The following is a 21,017-nucleotide window of genomic DNA, read 5'->3' on the forward strand; positions in this document are numbered from 1 at the left end:
ACATGTGACATGCTTAGACCTGTAAAGAAAGAAAATGGTCCCGAATGACTATATGAGACCGGAACGTAGTGCGACTGGTGCCTATGAGAAGGCTTGAGTCGGTCTGGGCAACGTACCTGGCTTAGAGGCTACTACCTGTATCGATGTGTTGGGTCACCTGACCTTGATCCCAAAGTCGTACGAGAGAACGATCAGGACACGTTCCTGAGAGGGCAAATCATGAGGTTCGGAAGGAAAAGAGAACATAACTGAGGAGGGTGACGGGACTGGGTGAACCAGGAGACAGAGGTAGGTAAGAGTCTGGACGAACCAGGAGGCAGAGATAGGTGCGTGCCTGGGCGATCCAGGAGGCAGAGATAGGTGCGTGCCTGGGCGATCCAGGAGGCAGAGATAGGTGCGTGCCTGGGCGATCCAGGAGGCAGAGATAGGTGTGAGCCTGGGTGATCCAGGAGACAGAAGTAGGTGTGAGCCTGGTGAACCAGTAGATGAGACAGTAGCATATAACGTGACGTTCATACATAACATAAGGCACTGTCGCCCTCCTAGAATAGGTGACTTGTGGCGAGCGCTTTAGTGACCGCTGAGTGGGTATGGCGTACACTGATGACCTGGCCTACTCGTGGTGAGACCCCGGTCTCCCTGATCACCGTGCAGAAACTAGGTCCCTTCCACCCAGTAGAGACCCCGGGAGCCCTCCCCCTGAATGAGGAGAACCGAGGATGACTTGCCTTCCCCCCGCTGCGGCACGGCGGGAGAGAGTATGACAAGAATACCGATTCAGCTGTATACACATACATGTATACATATATGTACCCACACATATACGCATATATAGACGCATACACATATATATATATCCACATACACCCACATATGCATGTACACATACATGCATATAAACACCCGCATATATATGCAATCCAGAGAGAGAAAAGAAATCCTCCCCCATTTTTTTTTTTTTTTTATTGTCTGTGGGCATGGCCGTCGTTGGCCAGGGGCTAGATACCCCTGCTTGCCGCGTGTGGCCAGTTAGGACGGGGGTGCCGGTCTGGGGGCCGTAGGCCTAATAGTGAGGCCAGAATCAGTTTGTCCTGGAAGAAGGGGAGGGATCCAGAGGGGACAGGGAAAACCTAGGCAGGAGCCAGGCACCGGAGCCGTCATGGCATGCATCAGCCGGGCCTGAACGGCGATCCCGGCGTGCGCCCCAGCCCGGAACGCACGCCGACCCCGCGACCAGGGGCCAGGCCCGGCTGAAGGACTCCGGCGTGCGCTCCAAGCTGGAACGCACGCCGATTACGTGACCAGGCCCCTGCCTGGCTGAGGGACTTCCGGCGTGCGCTCCATGCTGGAACGCACGCCGGCCCGCAGCGAAGCCCAAGTAAGGACGGGGGAGGCCGTGTGGAGGGGGGGACCCGTGGTTGAGACCCTGCCCCCCCTGTTGTCTCGGGAGGGGATGAATGCAAAAGACAGGGGACAGATAGGGAAAGGGGGGGAAGGCGGAAACAAAAACATTTTTGGGCAGACAAATGTGTATCGGCGTGTGTTCCACGCTGGAACGCACGCCGACTCAGGGGGCCGGAGGTATGTGCCGTCGCTGATTGGGCCCTTGTGGCACGTTTGTTTTGCACAGAATTACCTCTCCTGAAGACGTGACGGCTGTGTATGAAAACGAACGGACGAACCAGATGAAAGTACTCACGACGTGCACGGATGCAGTACCAGAGCAAGCGACTCCTTATCCAGACTGTGAACAGAAGCGCCCTGAGGAGCTGGGGGCTGGAGCTTAAAAAGGTAAGATGCCCCTCCCACAAATTCAGGCTGACTTTTCAGCCTTCCACTTATCCTATACGGTGAACATCGTAAAAAATTATAATAATAACAACACTTAAAGGGGAATTCTGGTTATATGAAGTGGAGCCCCCTGAAATTAAAGTAGCTGGTGGTCGGAAATACGCATGGCAGTTCTTCATTTTTACAGAAGTGTACAGCACCCACCCGACTATCTCTGGAACTCCTGTGTGCATTTCTGACCACCTGCTTCGTTCACTTCATGGGGGCTCTTGTGTTTTTGGGGGCCTCATTTATGGGATTGGTGGGGGTTCAGCGGTAAAATCCTCACCAGTCTATTAGTTATCCTCTATCCTGTGGATAGGGGATAACCTGATATAACAGGAATACCTTTGAACTGAAAAAATGTTTTAAAAAAAGTGTCCAAAGGATGAATAGAGTTTGTGCACTCGTCTTAGAATTATGAACTTTTACACAAATGCTGACACACTAAATTAACATTGACCTAAGATTAATATTTTACAGAGTATATTTGATTTGGCACAGTTCCAGACAAAGATATATACAAATGTGGTTTCATGCAAGGACACATGGAGTGGATAGAAAACTGTACTTCAGGGAGTGCACCACTACTATAACTAAAGTGGAACAGTCACCCTGTCTCAGCATTTTGTCAGAATGAATGGCTGCCACCTACTCGCTCTAACACCCATTTAAGGTATGGGCTACACCACAATCTAGCCTCGAGACTCTTTGCACAACCAAGGAGTGCTATGTAGCAGTGCACCCATAAAAATGAATGGGGTCTCAGTGCAACTCTCAAGCTGCCGCTACCATGACCCCAAAAAATCCAGCATGGTTGCAGGGCTGAAATCCATTCATTTCTATGGCTGCAATGCTACACAATGATCCTTGGTCATGCGACGATAGTCGTAGCCCCGATCACTGTGTAGCCACATCCTAAAGTAATGGAGCTGCTTTACTGAGGTTATTATCAAAGTAAAAAGAAGAGTGAAGACTTGATATCTGAAGAGTGAAGACTTGTCGATAGTGTTGAGCATATCGAAGCATCCAAAGTGAAATTGAATCCAAAGTTTAGGAAAAATTTAATTCGCAATGAATCCGAATTCCTCGCGCATCATAGTAACGAATCAGGTTTTTCCTAAAATGGCGGCTACATGTGTTACAAAGTGAAAGTAAAAAGCCTGGGAATGTAAGATCACCCATAATGCCATGCAGCCAGCCAATCCGCAGATAGCCATCCCCTGTGATGTTACATCTCTAAAAAAGCCTTATCCCACTTTGTCTCAGCTGCTTCACTGTGAGCTAAGCATAGGGAGAGACATGGCAAGCGCTAAGGACAGTGTTTCAGAAAGCTTTTAATTGTAGAATAGTGAATAGGGAGACTGCAGGGACAGTGTAGGGAGATCATAGGGAAACTGCAGGAACGTTGCAGGCTGAGTGTATTTGTCCTTTGCATCTTGTTCAACTGCTGCGCCATTCATACTTAATCTGTTCTGTGATACATAGACTTACTGTGCATCAGAGTCGGTCTCAACAAACGGTCTAAAATATAGGCGTGTTTAGTTCACCTGCTGCGTCATTCATTCTTAATCTGTTGTGTTTATAAATAGACTTACTGTGCATCAGACTCTGTTTCAAAAGGCTGTCTAATATATAGGCGAGTTTATCTAGTTCACCTGTTGGCCATCCATACTTAATCTGTTCTGTTATACATAGACATACTATGCGTCAGACTGTCATTTTATTTTTTTAGGACGTTAGAAGGCTTAGAAGTTTAGAAGCAATTCTTAAAATTTTTAAGAAAATTTCCAAAACCCACTTTTTAAGGACCAGTTCAGATCTGAAGTCACTTTGTGGGGCCTACATAGTGGATACCCCCATAAATGACCCCATTGTAGAAACTACACCCCTCAAGTTACTCAAAACTGATTTTACAAACTTTTTTAACCCTTTAGGTGTTCCACAAGAATTAAAGGAAAATGGAGATGAAATTTCTAAATTTCACTTTTTTGGCAGATTTTCCATTTTATTGCATTTTTTTCTTTAACACATTGAGGGTTAACAGCCAAACAAAACTCAATATTTATTACCCTGATTCCGTGGTTTACAGAAACACCCCACATGTGGTCGTAAACTGCTGTACGGGCACACGGCAGGGCGCAGAAGGAAAGGAATGATATACGGTTTTTGGAAGGCAGATTTTGCTGGATTGGTTTTCTGAAAGCCATATGTTTTTATTTTTCTGCCGATCATCTTGTGCAGGGGCTCGTTTTTTGCAGAAAGTGTTGAAGTTTTAATTGGTACCATTTTTGGGTACATAGGATTTTTTGATCATTCATTATTACACTTTATGGGGCAAGGTGACCAAAAAATTGGCTGTTTTGGAACAGCTTTCATTTATTTATTTTTACAGCGTTCATCTGAGGAGTTAGGTCATGTGATAGTTTTATAGAGAAGATCGTTACGGACGTGGCAATACCTAATATGTATACTTTTTCTTATTTATTTAAGTTTTACACAATAATAGCATTTCTGAAACCAAAAAATGATGTTTTAGTTTCTCCATAGTCTGAGAGCCATAGCTTTTATATTTTTGGGGCGATTGTCTTAAATAGGGTATCATTTTTTGCGGGATGAGGTGACGGTTTGATTGGTACTATTTTGGGGGTCAGCCTTTTTGATCGCTCGCTGTTGCACTTTTTGTGATGTAAGGTGACAAAAATAGCTTTTTTGGCACTGTTTTTTTTTTTTTTTTTTAATGGTGTTTATCGGACGGGGTCTATCATGTGATATATTTATAGAGACGGTCGTTACGGACGCGGTGACACCTAATATGTGTATTTTATTATTTTCACTTTCTTTGTTTATCAAGTCTCTCTTGGATTATGAAAATCCAGTGGGGCTGATGGCTGTACTATACTTTGCAATGCTCTTGCATTGCAAAGTATAATACTATTAGATGCCCTGTAGGTGGCAGCACCGGACGCCTTTGCCATGGCAACCATCGGGCACTGCCATCACAGCGCTGCAGCCCCGATGGTTGAGAGAGGGAGCTCCCTTCCTCTATTAACCTCATGGATGCCGCAACCGCGGCATCTATGGGGTTACAGCAGAGTGTCAGCATAGAGCTGTCACTCGCTGCTGATGGCGGCGGCTCAGGAGTGGAGCCGCCGCCATCACACACAGCAGGGGGACCGGGGCAGCGCTGGAAAGGGGGGGTACTGGGGTACGGCCGCTAACATTGAGGGTGAGGGAGGCTGGGGCAGGTGGGGCGGGGAGACAGCATGGGGCGGACTGCATCAGGGAGGGACTACATGAATATGGATCGGGCGGGGGAATTACTGCATCAGGGGCAGGCGCGGACAGGGGGGTGTTGGAGGCAGATCGGGGGGCACAGATTGGGGGCCACAGAGACACTACCTGATTTCAGGCTGTGATCTGCAGAGCGCAGATCAGAGCCTGAAACCGGCATTTTTTCCACTGCCGCGATCCGATTGGTTAGTCTGCACAGACTAACCTATCGGATCGATTGTCGGCAAGGGGCCACTCTGATTGGTCCCTTGCCGGCATTACTGAACTGTATGCTGTCCGTGACAGCAGCAGTGCAGGGGCAGAAGCTTTAATCCAAGCGCTTTGCAGCGCTTGGATTAAAGAGCTGGTTTGACGTTTATAGACGTGATAGCTGCACAGGGCATGTGCAAATATCACGTATATAAACGGATTGCAGTCGGGAAGGGGTTAAGATCCATTTTTCAAGTGGTCTTAAACTTTTGATCAGGACTGTATATCCAGTCAGTTTAGCTTGTTATCCTGCAAGTTGATCCACAGGAAGACAAAAAAAAACTGTGAGGTCCTGCATTTGGCTTCCAAATCATGATCAAAACCTGATGCAAAATACTGACCGTGTAATAGAGGCCTTATAGACGCTCAAACAACAGGATCCATTTTGTTTTTTATTTTTCTGTTCCTCTGACATCAGAAGAATGGAAAAATTAACCACCATGTCAACACGGCCAAACAGGGACACTAGTGACCCTGTAACAGGCTGGTGAGGGTGTCAACAGCATGAAGTCACAACAGTGGCCCCATAACAGACTAGTGAGGCTGGCAACAGTATGAAGAGTCACAATAGTGGCCCTGAACTAGAGATGTCCCGAATAGTTCGCCGGCGAACATAGCTTGTTCGCGTTCGCCGCGGCGGGCGAACATATGCGATGTTCGGTCCGCCCCCTATACATCATCATTGAGTAAACTTTGACCCTGTACCTCACAGTCAGCAGACACATTCCAGCCAATCAGCAGCAGACCCTCCCTCCCAGACCCTCCCACCTCCTGGACAGCATCCATTTTAGATACATTCGGAAGCTGCATTCTCAGTGAGAGGAGGGACAGTGCTGCTGCTGCTGTTTCAATAGGGAAAGCGTTAGCTAGGGCATTGTTCTGTGTCCACAGACTCATCTTCTGTAAGGACAGCGTCCTGACAGCACCCCAAAAAGCCCTTTTCAGGGCTGGAACATCAGTCTGCCTTTTTTTTAATTTTTATATATATTGCAGTTGCCTGCCCGTGTGTGAGAGGCTGCAGGCTCAGTCACAGACAGTACTGTGTGCACACCATTCATACAGGGTGTGACAGCAAATACCTTGCAGATAAAAAAAATTCTACTTATTATTTCTCTGTGATATAATAGCAGTTGCAAGCCAGTGAGTGACTGTCTGGCCTACAGACAGTACTGTGTGCACACCATTCATACAGGGTGTCACTCACACATACCTTTTAGATAAAAAAAAATCAATTTCATATTTTTCTGTGATATAATCCCAGTTGCAAGCCAGTGTGTGTCTGGCCCATAGACTGTACTGTGGTTACTGGCTAGCCCACCACTTATACCGTTACAGGGTGTCACTAACTCACAAATACCTTTTAGATAAAAAAAATTCAATTTAATATTTTTCTGTGATATAATCCCAGTTGCAAGCCAGTGTGTGTCTGGCCCACAGACTGTACTGTGGCCCCTGGCTAGCCCACCACTCATACTATTACATGGTGTCACTCACTCACAAATACCTTGCAGATAAAAAAAATTAAATTTAATAATTTTCTGTGATATAATCCCAGTTGCAAGCCAGTGTGTGTCTGGCCCACAGACTGTACTGTGGCAACTAGCTAGCCCACCACTCATACCGTTACAGGGTGTCACTCACTCACAAATACCTTGCAGATAAAAAAAATTCTATTTAATATTTTTCTGTGATATAATCCCAGTTGCAAGCCAGTGTGTGTCTGGCCCACACAGACTGTACTGTGGCCACTAGCTAGCCCACCACTCATACCGGGTGTGAGAGTAAATTGCACGGCGCAGACGCAGTGACCGTGGCATGGATTCAAACAAAGGGGAGGGAGCCAGCGTTTTTTAACCATCTCCCCGTTCGAAAAATCTATTTAATAAATGGACCCCAGATTGGGGACGTAACAGGGATTAAACTGATGAGAAGAGAGAACTACAGAAAATACCACTCATATCGGGTGTGAGAGTAAATTGCACGGCGCAGACGCAGTGACCGTGGATTCATACAAAGGGGAGGGAACCAGCGTTTTTTTAACCATCTCCCCGTTCGAAAAATCAATTCAATTCACCTTTCGGGGACCCTTGGTGTTGTACGTGGCTGGGTGGAGGAAGAAACCTTCAATGACATCAACGGGACATGGCTAGCTTGGTATCCAACCTTGTGCAAATGGGGAGTTTGCAGTTGGGCAAATGGACTGTTTGCGGTTGTTTGCGGTGCATTAAAAGGGGAGTTTGGTCTGTCAATGTCTGTGAAGCGGGCGGAACCCTTACACTACCTGATCGATACAACATCATACCTGATCGTATACACATACTGGATGTTTTAAACCTCGTTGTTCAAAAAAAATTTGGATTGTTAGGTGATTTATGCCCTTTATGGATTAAAACCCAACTCTGCGTCAACTATGTAATTTTCCATGGGAGTTTTGCCATGGATCCCCCTCCGACATGCCACAGTCCAGGTGTTAGTCCCCTTGAAACAACTTTTCCATCACTACTGTGGCTAGAAAGAGTCCTTGTGGGTTTTAAAATTCGCCTGCCTATTGAAGTCTATGGCGGTTCGCCCGTTCGCGAACATTTGCAGAAATTCGCGTTCGCGAACGGAAAATTTTATGTTCGCGACATCTCTATTAATAATAATGATAAGAATGGACAATAATTAAGATGGACAATGGGGGGAGGGGATCAGGAGAAGTCTACCGCTTCCACAACACCCATATTCTAGAACATTTTCCCTCAGAATTTCTCTGGATATATAAGACCCTCTCATATCTCTTAACCTTATTCACAAGATGTAGCCACTCCTTACAATTTGGAGTATTATGTGACATCCAGACTCGAGTAATCAAGAGTCTGACTAGAAACATAATTCTGATCAAAAGGATCTTTTTATTCTTATGACAGTTTACCTTAGATAGATTACCCAGTAATAAACTTATGAATTATACCCCAATAAACTTTTAAGTCTGGACACAGCCAAAACATGTGCAAAAAAAACATCATCTGTGAATCACATCGTGGACAATTCGCTGAATCCCGTAAACCACATTTATTAAGCCATATTGGCGTGATATACACTCTGTGTAGGATATTAAACTGTACTAATATATGATTCTGATTGTGTGATACTAGTCTTAAATCACCTAATATATTTCCCCAATCCTCTACCGAAACTGTTGGGAAATCAATTCCCCAAGCCCTTTGGCCCGGAGAAACAACCTCATTAAATAGTGCCTCTACTAATAATTGATATAATTTTGAAATCTTCCACTTTGAACCTAAGTTCCCTATCAACTTATTTAAAGGTGAAAGAGTATTTATATCTAACAGTGAAGTTTCTTTTACATTAGCAATTGCTAAATGTATCTGAAAATACCTAAACCAATTTAATTTATTCCCCGTTTGTGCTGAACAAGAGAAGGGGAGTATCTCTCCACTTTTCACCACCTGTGAAACGTAGATAATATTATATTTTCCCCAAAACTTATCCCCTGCTAATTTATCAAAGTCGTGTAAATAAAAATTATACCAAAGAGGAGTGCACAAAAGAGAACCCTTAATCCCCAACCATCTTCTAATAGTGGTCCAGGATCTAGTAAATAACTTTCCAGTCACTCTATACTCTTGTTCAATATTAATTAATTGCCCAGATTCCAACAGGGTGAATATATTATCATATGGGGTATGGGGAACATTTCACCAACATCTTGCACAGAGTACTCTTCTCCCATTGAGAGAATAACCAAAGCTGTCCAGCTATAAAATAGCCCTTGAAGTAGGGAAGATTAAACCCTCCCCGCACTAAGGACTTACAAAAGCAGCTCAATTTTAAGCTAACTCTCTTTCTTCCCCAAAGTAAATCATTAATCATTGTGAGGAATATGGATTATTATTTACTGTCAGCCATGTTCCCACACCCACCATTTGCTGAAAGGTAGCAGAGGTAGTGAGCTCCACAGGGGGGCCCTGCTTCAAAGCCAGCAGATAGCAGAGGACCTCTAGCAGTCCACCAGTGTTTACAACTTTTCACACTTCCATTCAGCCAGCCAGGAACCCAGCTAATAGAACAGGAAAGACCTCTCCGCAGGAGGTGTAGTCCATTCCCCAGTTCAATGAAAATTATCAGACTTTCTGGGGCCGGCAGTTCATAAGGAATTATGAATCGCCCGGCCATCACAGGCACAAACCGGATACATATTTGTGTCCCTGTGGCCACAATGAACAGGCCTGTGGTCATGGTTTGGTGGTGGTATGCCAGGGAAGGGAGATATACATATAGAAACATAGAATGTATCGGCAGATAAGAACCATTTGGCCCATCTAGTCTGCCCAATATACTGAATACTACGAATAGCCCTTGGCCCTAATTTTTATGAAGGATGGCCTTATGCCTATCCCATGCATGCTTAAACTCCTTCACTGTATTTGCAGCTACCACTTCTGCAGGAAGGCTATTCCATGCATACACTACTCTCTCAGTAAAGTAAAACTTCCTGATATTACTTTAAAAACTTTGCCCCTCTAATTTAAAACTATCTCCTCTTGTAGCAGTTTTTCTTCTTTTAAATATTCTCTCCTCTTTTACCTTGTTGATTCCCTTTATGTATTTAAAAGTTTCTATTATATCCCCTCTGTCTCGTCTTTCTTCCAAGCTATACATGTTAAGGTCCTTTAATCTTTCCTGGTAAGTTTTATCCTGCAATCCATGTACTAGTTTAGTAGCTCTTCTCTGAACTCTCTCCAAAATATCAATATCCTTCTGGAGATATGGTCTCCAGTACTGCGCACTCCAAATTAGGTCTCACTAGTGCTCTGTAGAGCGGCATGAACACCTCCCTCTTTCTACTGGTAATGCCTCTCCCTATACACCCAAGCATTCTGCTAGCATTTCCTACTGCTCTATGACATTGTCTGCCTACCTTTAAGTCTTCTGAAATAATGACCCCTAAATCCCTTTCCTCAAATACTGAGGTTAGGACTGTATCACAGAATTTATATTCTGCTCTTGGGTTTTTACGCCCCAGGTATCAACATTAAATTTTAGTTGCCATATTTTTGACCATTCCTCTAGTTTTCCTAAATCCTTTTCCATTTGGTGTATCCCTCCAGGAACATCAACCCTGTTTCAAATCTCTGTGTCATCAGCAAAAAGACACACCTTACTATTGAGGCCTTCTGCAATTTCGCTGATAAAGATATTAAACAATATGGGTCCCAGAACAGATCCCTGAGGTACCCCCCTGGTAACAAGACCATGGTCTAAATATACTCCATTGACTACAACCCTCTGTTGTCTGTCCCTTAGCCACTGCCTAATCCATTCAACAATATGGGAGTCCACGCACAAAGACTGCAATTTATTGATAAGCCTTCTATGTGGGACAGTATCAAAAGCCTTACTAAAGTCCAGATAAGTGATGTCTACTGCACCTCCACTAGCTATTATTTTAGTCACCCAATCAAAAAAATCAATAAGATCAGTTTGACATGATCTCCCTGAAGTAAACCCATGCTGTTTTTCATCTTTCAATCCATGGGATTTTAGATGTTCCACAATCCTCTCCTTAAGTATGGTTTCCATTAATTTCCCCACTATTGATGTCAGGCTTACTGGCCTATAGTTGCCCGATTCCCCCCTACTACCTTTCTTGTGAATGGGCACAACATTTACCAATTTCCAATCTTCTGGGACGACTCCTGTTGCCAGTGATTGGTTAAATAAATCTGTTAATGGTTTTGCTAGTTCAACGCTGAGCTCTTTTAATAGCTTTGGGTGTATCCCATCAGGCTCCTGTGACTTATTTGTATTAATTTTAGACAGCTGACTTAGAACGTCTTCCTCTGTAAAGACACATGCATCAAAAGATTCATTAGTCTTCTTTCCTAACTGAGGTCCTTTTCCTTTATTTTCCTTTGTAAAAACTGAACAGAAGTATTCATCGAGGCAGTCAGCTAGTTCTTTATCTTCTTCCATATACCTTCCTCCTTTTGTTTTTAATATGGTAATTCCTTGTTTTAGTTTCTTTTTTTCATTTATGTATCTGAAGAATGTCTTATCGCCTTTTTTCACTGACTTTCTGAATTTCTCTTCTGCCTGTGCTTTAGAAGCTCTTATAACTTGTTTGGCCTCTCTCTGCCTAATCTTATAAATTTGCCTGTCATCCTCATTTTATTTTTTTTATAATTACTAAATGCTATCTTTTTGTTTTTAATGATTTTGGCCACTTCTGCTGAGTACCACAGTGGTCTCTTCCTTTTTTTGCTTTTACTGACAAGCCTAAAGCAATTATCTGTTGCCTTTAATAGTGCCACTTTTAAGTAGTCCCATTTTTCCTGGACTCCATTGAAACTGTTCCAATCTGATAGGGACTCGCGTACCACTAATCTAATTTTAGAAAAGTCAGTTTTTCTAAAATCTAAAACTTTTGTTTTTGTGTGGTGTGACTCAGTCACTGTACTTATAGTAAACCACACTGACTGGTGATCACTAGAACCCAAGCCTTTCCCCTACAGTAATATCAGCCACCAAATTCCCATTTGTGAATACTAAAACTTAAATGGCCTCCTTCCAGGTTGCCTCCTCAACTACTTGCTGTATAGATAATCCCAGTAGGGAATTTAGAATATCTGTACTCCTGGCAGAACTAGCTATTTTGGTTTTCCAGTTTACATCAGGAAGATTAAAGTCTCCCATAATGATAACTTCCCCCTTCAATGTCATTTTAGCTATTTTCTCAACTAGTAGATCATCTAATTCTTTGACTTGGCTAGGTGGTCTATATATCACACCTACACAAGTTACCTTATGATTATCAAGCTGCAAGGTAACCCAAACTGACTCTAAATTGGTCTCGCTAACTTGTATCAAATTAGATTTCATGCTATCTTTCACATACAGGGCCACCCTGCCCCCCTTCTTGCCTTCTCTGTCTTTCCTGTATAGAGAGAACCCTGGTATTGTTATATCCCAGTCATTACTCCCAATGAACCACGTCTCAGTAACAGCCACTAAATCTATATTCTCAGATGTCATTATAGCCTCAAGTTCATTGATATTATTCCCAAAACTGCGAGCATTTGTAGACAAGAATCTGAGCTTGTCATTTCTTAACCTTTGTGCTACTGGCATCTTCTGGCATTGTTCTGGGGGCAGTCGGACTGCTGGATTATCACTCTTTTGCCCCCCTTTCCTAGTTTAAATGCTCCTTAGCAAATACCTGGAACTGTTCACTGAGGACATTCGTTCCCTTGAGAGAAAGATGCAAACCATCTTTCTTGTACAGTTCTTTTCCATTCCAACGAGAGCTAACATGAGACACAAAGCCAAACCCTTGGTTCAGACACCATTCACCAAGCCATACATTGAATTCCTTAATGTGCATCTTCCTGTCATGCTGAACGTTATGCACAGGCAAAACTGCAGAGAATGAAACAGTTGATGCAACCTCCCGTATATCATTTCCAAGTGTGTGAAAAGCTTCCTTCACCTTTGAAACCTCATCGCAAGCCAGATCATTTGTCCCAAGATGGACAATAACATCCACCTCCCTTTCCTGCTTTGCTTGCCTAACAATATTAAGGATCCGTCGTCTATCCCTGCTAGCGGTAGCACCAGGGAGACATCTCCCAACACTATTTTCCTCAAACTTCACACCTGTTATGATGAAATCGCCCACCAACAGCTGCTTACTATCAGTCCTCACCTTCTCCTTTTTGTCTTTGGCTGCAGTCTTGCATACTTTAGGCATGGGAAATGATTGTTTCTCACCCACTGTGCTTCAGCCATCCTCCATGTTGCTCTTGCACTCTGAAAGTGCTGCAAATGAATTATGGAGAGCCACAGACTGTGGGACATGTCTTCTATCAACAACATAGACCAAAAAAAAAATCACAGAAAAAACTAAGATAAAAACATCCTGCACGGTATGATATACAAATCTGCGGATGTCACTGGCCATATTATTGAAGAAAATCACAAAAATAAGATAATAATGCACTTAGTAAAGTAGATTGAAGCATTATATATGGACAAAGTCCTCACTCTGATATGATAAAATCTGAGACACTTAGCCAATATATTTTGATCAAAACACATCTGAGCCCGCTTACCAAGCGCCAAGGTGGTCTCAGGTCAGGCGGGTCCTACGCTAAACCTACCGAAGCCATTGGGTTTCTATGTTTAGGAGCGCAGACGCCGCACATATGGTGTGCTGCTCCTAGTCACCTCCATGTGCATCAAGCAACCAATGGGAGGAGGAGCCAGCACACCTATATGTACCACCTAATCAAGGCGCTCCATTGGATAGGAAGGGCAAAAGTGCAGAGGAATGCTACTCCCAAGATAAAATAGGTGCGCATTCACACTTAAAGGTGCCACTCCCTCAAGAAAATACTACATAGACCAAAAAAAAAATCGCAGAAAAAACTAAGATAAAAACATCCTGCACGGTATGATATACAAATCTGTGGATGTCACTGGCCATATTATTGAAGAAAATCACAGAAATAAGATAATAATGCACTTAGTAAAGTAGATGCAAGCATTATATATGGACAAAGTCTATCAACAACTCTCAGTCTACCAGAACCTGCAGTAACCCATGATCCATTTCTAGGGGGCCTCTGTGGCAGTGGCATTGCAACGTTCTCAGCCTGAGTTTGTTTAACATATGAAGGGTTTTGGAACCGCGCTGCTCTGGACCGAGTCTCCCGATAAACGTGGATAGCAAAGGATGAGTATAATAAAACCTGAGTATAATAAAACCTTTTAAGAAAAAACTGCAAAGGGTGCCTCACTATTCTGCCTATCCCATTTGAACCCTTAGAGGAGGAGATCTTTTGAAGATGTTGGGAAAAAGGGGCTCATCCTCTGCTATCCACGTTTATCGGGAGACTCGGTCCAGAGCAGCGCGGTTCCAAAACCCTTCATATTGTATTCACCAGTGTGTACGACCTACCACACTACTCCGGGACCAGCAGCAGCGCAAGTAATTTGTCCGAGTTGGGACACAGGACTGACTTTTCATTTTGCTATTTCATTTGAGTTTGTTTAACGGTTAATTTACAAATCTCAGATTTCAAAAATGAGATTTCCTGCTGCATTGTGGAGAGCTGTCTACAGATCAGACAGCATCCAAACCTCTGAAGAGTGGAACCTGAAATAAAAGCACAACAATTCCTGCACAGAACCAGGTCTGCCATTTTAAAGAGGGAAAATATTATAAACAAACAAATCTTACTTGTCTAGATTGTATCCACCTCCAGATTACCTCCTGAATATCTCCAATGCACTTATAAAAATCAGCACTTGGAAAAAGCAGCAAGCTATAATTAGGCAAGCTAATACTATGTGGCTATATATACACACACTCCCACAAAAGCTCCTCCCCCAACAACAAATTGAACACCTTAATCACCTGTGCTCATTTGCAATCAGACAATAGTGATAACCTGTCTAACAAATTCCTCACCTGTTTTGAAACACAGTGTCTGAGTATCCACCAGTATCCACCAGAAACATAGCTGAAGTTATGCTACAGTGGAAAAGCTCCGAGTTAATCTAAGTTAGTCTCCTGAATATCTCCAATGCACTTGGAAAAAGCAGCAAGCTATAATGGAAAAAGCAGCAAGCTATATCTCCCCACAGAAACTAAATAACTGTACCATGCTTGCACTCAGGGGCATAGCTAAAGGCTCATGGGCCCTGGTGCAAGAGTTCAGCTTGGGCCCCCCTTCCCTCAGTGCTCTGTGGCCAGGGGCAGGGAAGCACATAGGCTTTGTGCTGCCTGAGGCAAAAATTGAAATGCCACCCCCCCATGCCAAATTCTTGACCTAACCCCTTCCCTCCAGTCAGAGGTGTAACCTGACTAGCATGCACTTTCTATAATACTGGTGTCTTCTTATGTGGCACAAGTCTTAGGCTCGGTAGCGACTGCTACCTCTGCACCCCCTATAGCTACGCCCCTGCTTGGACTCTACTTGTAGCCGGAAGCCAGACGGGTCTGTTGGTCCCAGAACCATCTCCCTGTGACCTTCTGGTCTGGAGCTATGAACCCTAAAGGGTTTTGTGGGTCATTGAGCTGCCAGGATCAGAAGGGAGGTCGGGTCTCTTCCCAGAGGCGGGAAGAGGAGGGGCCGGCTACAGTTTAAAAGGCTTGTGCCAGCAAGTGGACGTGTCTTTTCTCTGAAGGAGGGTAACATCGTGCCATGTTTTTAGAGGGACCTGCAACCTGCTGACATCACTGCCCTCCATGTGACTACAGCAAAGGATTCATCACAACCCAAAAGGACTCATCCATCTGGTAAACTGACTTTTGTTCTGTTTAACCCTGTTTGTACCATACCACCCAGTGCTTTAAGTGGGCCAAAAGAGGTGCCGGTACTCTATTAGGCGCCGGTGCTCCCCCCCCCCCCAATACTGAGCATGAAAATACCCTTAGAAAGTACCCTGAAAAAGAGCTACTGTAGAAAGAGCTACTGAACATAAATAAAATGTGCAAAAGGGTATTGAACAAAATGTTGTACAAAATGTACATAAAATAATTTATAAAAATTATAATAACATACTAACCATAGAACAGTAAACAGTAAACAGTAAAACATAAACCTGAGTCTTGAAGATGAAGGTTAATTTCTTTACCCCTGAAAAATATACAAAAGCAGATTCAATACAATCACAGTACATCAAATGAAAAATGAAAAATATTGTACAAATCATTTTACCTAGAAAAGGCTCCAGCACGTTTTGGGCTCCACTTTCCTTGCACTTTTGGCTTCGCAGTTTGTGAAGGCTGCACTTCTCCTCCCTTTTGCCAGCCATGTCTGCACATATGTTTGTGCATTAAACTGATCCAAGGGTGGTCCGTTGCATTTCAGGAAGATCAGATTTGAAAGCCAAAGTATCACTCATTGAGCTGAAAGCTCGCTCGCATTCACTTGTTGATACTGCAATGGTGTGGACAGCTTTAAGAAGAGGCTTCAGGTCTTCTGGTGTCTTGGAAGCTTTAAGGTCTTTATACTCCCTAAATCCTTGGACACTTTTCCTCTCCCCAACTCTGAATCTCTGACATAAACGTCTGACCGCTGCATCACCATATTGAATCTCAAGAGATGCAGGCCAGGAGTCAGACTGGAGGACCTTGATGTCTGAGAGGAGGTGACTGTCTGTCTTTTCAGATGAGGTTCTACTGACATGTGAGGAAGTTGTTGGAGTCATCCTGCACTTAACATTTTCAGCCAGGCTACGGAAAAATTGCCCAGGGTTGATTTTTATAACCCTCTCATTTTCATGCAGGCATACATTTCTGAAGATTTTCTTATTTTCAGCCTCAATGGCAATTTGTGTGTAGGGACCAGGTGTGGATACCATTGACTCAAACACCCGGATCTGTCGGTCCAGCTGCCTGTCGGCTTGATCCAAAGTCATGTCACGTCTCTGGAGCATTCTTGAGAGGTCACTGAGTTCTGTGAGAGCGTCATACATGATGCCAAGATTAACCACAAAAGAAACAGTAGTGAGAACATCATTGAGTCCTTTGTATTTTGCTCTCTCTCTTGAGTCCCTGCTGGTATCAGCAGCAGCACTTGTAAAGTGTACCTGCAAAGCTGGGTAGTTCTCCCATACTGCTTTCACCGTTCTCTCACTTGAAGCAACCCAACGCACTGATAAAACACGGCCTATCACAAGGAGACGCTGTCCAACACTGTGAGCACTCTCTGTTAACTCCCTTTGGTTTTTTGGGGATGCATGGTAGAGGGAGTAAAGCTGATCTAAAAATATTTTAAAGTGGTTGATTCCTCCAACCTCCTTCAAAACATCACAAACTGCCAGTTCCAGTCTGTGATTGGAACAATGCCAGACAAACAGGTAAGGGAATTTGGAACAAAGCTGCGCAGCAACTCCTGCTTTCCTCCCAAGCATCACTGAGGCTCCATCACAAGCAAATGCCAACAAATGTTCCTGTAGGTAGTGAGGGTCAAAGCCATTATTATGAAGACATTCTAACAGTGCTTCAGTGATGTCATTTGCTGTGGTCCCCTGCAGCTCAATGAGTTCAAAAAATACTGTGTCTGGCTGTTCATTGGAAATAGCTGATCGCAGGCACACGACAAGGACAGACTTTCCACTTATTGTAGTCGATTCATCAATGAGCACACACAGTTTTCTTTCATTCATCACTATGTCATTGACTACCTTCTTTTTCATTTCAGCTGCAATGTGATCCAGTATATTTGCACACGAGTTATTAGAGTGTAAAACTCTGCCCATCTTGACACCATTTAAGACTTGCAACTGGACATCTATTGGCATGTCTGTAAAGGGACGCCCATGCTTGCCAATCTTATAAGCTGTTCTAAACACATTGCAAGTTGAGGCGTATTCAGCCTTTCTCATATCTTCAATGTGTTTTTGCATTGTATTTTGTGTTGCCTTCTCTTTTATTTCAACTGCTTTCTTGTGATAAATTGAGTCTCTGTGCTCTTTAATTTTCTTTCGTAGTGAGCTTTGTTGTGCAGCCTTGTCCCTTCCATAAGACGAGATTAAGCACCCACTCCACTCCTGCGACACTCTCTGCCCTTGCTGCATGTCTACACGAGCACAAACTTGACTACACACACTACAGCCCAACTTTCGATTTTTGCTTAGCAGCCACTTGTAATTTGTGGAGAAATACTGTACTTGTGCTTGGGACCAACATTCTGGCCACTCATGCTCGGCAATGCGGCTGTTGTCATCGGTAGAAGTGATGTCACTCTCGTCCTCTACGTCACTTGTGAGAACCTGATCGACCGCGGCACAAGTGCTGCTTTCATTAGCTTGTGTCTGACTCTGACCTGCAGCGATATTCTGGTTTGGTGGGGGGTCAGCCAGCGAGTCCTCTGATTCTGACCTTGTTCTTTTGCTACTTATAAGCCAGGAGAGCATCTTAAAGCGTACCTGTCAGATCACCCAAAAAAAACTAAACTGTTACATGTTGCTCAGTATCTCATCCTGATCATGTACATATACTTTCTATGGCCAGGGGGGTACTGGTACAGAGAGGAATTAATGTGTGTGTGTGTGTGTGATGAGGGGGGGGTCTGATGTGCAGGGGGGTACTGGTTCAGAGAGGAACGAATGTGCGGTGGTGGGGGGGGGGGGTACTGGTACATAGAGGAACTAATATATATGTGTGTGATGGGGGGTCTGATGTGCAGAGGGGTACTGGTACAGAGAGGCACTAATGTGTGGTGGTGGTGGGGGGGGGGGGTACTGGTAAAGAGAGGAACTAATGTGTGTGATGAGGGGGGGGGGGGTCTGATGTGCAGGGGGGTACTGGTACAGAGAGGAACGAATGTGCGGTGGTGGGGGGGGGTCCTGGTACATAGAGGAACTAATATATATGTGTGTGATGGGGGGGTCTGATGTGCAGGGGCCCCCTACACATCAGACCCACCCATCAGACACATATATATTAGTTCCTCTATGTACCAGTACCCCCCCCCCCACCACCGCACATTCGTTCCTCTCTGTACCAGTACCCCCCTGCACATCAGACCCCCCCCCCCTCATCACACACATTAATTCCTCTCTGTACCAGTACCCCCCTGCCAGGGGGGGGGGGTACTGGTACAGAGAGGAACTAATGTGTGGGGGGGGAGGGGGGGTGCCTGTCACTCACCAGTACTCTTCAGAAGTTGGATTCCAAAGCAAAGTCGATGTTCTTTGCTGCACCGTCCGACTCCTGACTCCAAGGAGGACCAGTCACTGGTCGCCGCACTGATCGCTCCTCACAGGCGCGCGGGAAGGAGTTGACGTCACCTAATGTGAGGTCAACTCCCTGCCTGCGCCAGCCTGAGCCGTACTCTGCAACGACCCGCCCCCCTCCACTAGCTGCCCAGCCAACGACATTAGGGAGGAGATACTGCCAGCTCTCCGCTGCGCTCCGGTACCAGAAACCCACGTACTGGGCGCACGGAGAGGTGCTGGTACTCTCCAGGGCAATTTTTGGAAGTGGCGGTACTGAGTACCGCCGCGTTCCGGCCCACTTCAAGCACTGATACCACCTGTATTTGTAACCTCAGACCACTGTATATATTCCTTGTCTGTATAGTGTTATTTCTAGTGAGCCCTTAAGGTGATTAAATATATAATTTAATCTTGTTCTGTCTTGTATCTCGATCACGAATCCCCACGTCCGTGTTTTGGCCTAGCAATACGCTACTGCAGGTTGGTTTCTTACCCTATATAGTCCTGTTAACGGACCAGGCTTATATCATACAAGGAACTGGTGGCAGTCTTTCCAGGCTGAGAAGGCGCTGTTTCAATGAAACAGTGAAAAGGCTCTCTCAGCTTGTTGCCTCTCTGTGCCTGTGCGGGCAGGAGGAATCTGTGAAAACTGTACCAAGACTGACCTTACCCGCTCCTCCAGGAGGGAGTAACATCATGCCTTGGTAACCAGTGACCATACCGTATCTCGTGAGCTCGACGTAGTTGACGTCAGGCGGGCACGAGGGGTGGTATTCGTCACAATCATACTCTCAATGAGTTTGAAAATTTTATCGTCAATCCATGTTGGAGAATTTCTAAGGATATAAAGAAATTGGGGTAAAATCACCATCTTGACCAAAGATATTCTATCAGCTGTAGATAGGGGTAAACAAAGCCATATCGAAATTTTGGATCTCAACTTTCTTATCAGCAGAATCGGATTGAGTTGAACAAAGTCATCGATCCTGGGGGATATCGTCATAACCACCCAGATATTCGAATGAGTCGACAGCTGTTAATATATTCAAATCTATCTAGTAACATAAGTGTAGTTTTTGACCATTTAATATCTAGTCCAGAGACTTCCCCAAAGGAGTTAACTATATGAATGATTCTTGGAAGAGTTATATTAGTATGATTTATAAAGAATAACACATCATCCGCATACAAAGATATCCGATCTTCTAGACCCAATACTCCAAACCCCTCTATCGTTGTATCTTGCCTAACCTTTAGAGCCAGAGGCTCCATATAGATATCCAACAATAACGGAGAAAGCGGCAGTCTTGACAAGTGCCTCTAGTCAACATAAAACTGGGGTTCAAACTACCATTAAAATTCAGTCTTGCAATAGGGGAAATATACAGAAGCCTAACCATACTTAATGTATTTTTCGCCATATAAGACGCACCGGCCCATAAGACGCACCTAGGTTTTTGAGGAGGAAAATAAGAAAAAAAATTTAACTAAAGGTGTGCTTTTGGTGGGTTTGAACTAATGGCAGTCTGTGCATGACACTATTATGGGGGATCTGTGGATGATGCACTGTTATGGGGTGGGGGATTTGTGGATGGCACTGTTATGGGGGGATCTGTGGATGGCACTGTTATGGGGGAGCTGTGGGTGGCATATGATGGGGGGTCTGTGGATGGAATTATGATGGTGGGGGGGATCTGTGGATGGCTTTATGATAGTGGGGAGGATCTGTGGATGGCATTATAATGGTGGGGGGATCTGTGGATGGCATTATGATTGTGGGGGGGATCTGTGGATGGCATAGTGATGGGGGGATCTGTGGATGGCACTGTTATAGGGTGGTGGATCTGTGGATGACACTGCTATATGTGTCATCCACAGATCCCCCCATAACAGTCCCATCCACAGATCCC

The 21,017-nt window shown here is 44.5% G+C and overlaps 1 protein-coding gene across 1 annotated transcript; it reads right to left on the reverse strand.

Moving 5' to 3' along the window:
- Positions 1-16,218: 16,218 nt before the first annotated feature.
- LOC120993914 (E3 SUMO-protein ligase KIAA1586-like) lies at positions 16,219-18,303 on the reverse strand. The gene has a single exon (XM_040422378.1). It carries the CDS (start codon positions 18,301-18,303, stop codon positions 16,219-16,221), a length of 2,085 nt encoding a protein of 694 aa, XP_040278312.1.
- Between the last annotated feature and the right edge of the window lie 2,714 nt (positions 18,304-21,017).

Source organism: Bufo bufo, chromosome 3, assembly GCF_905171765.1.
Source record: "Bufo bufo chromosome 3, aBufBuf1.1, whole genome shotgun sequence".
NCBI classification, from domain to species: domain Eukaryota; kingdom Metazoa; phylum Chordata; class Amphibia; order Anura; family Bufonidae; genus Bufo; species Bufo bufo.

What these genes read in the sequence shown, in the direction of transcription:
- LOC120993914 (XM_040422378.1), bottom strand. Translation starts at nt 18,303, where the DNA reads ATGCTCTCCTGGCTTATAAGTAGCAAAAGAACAAGGTCAGAATCAGAG.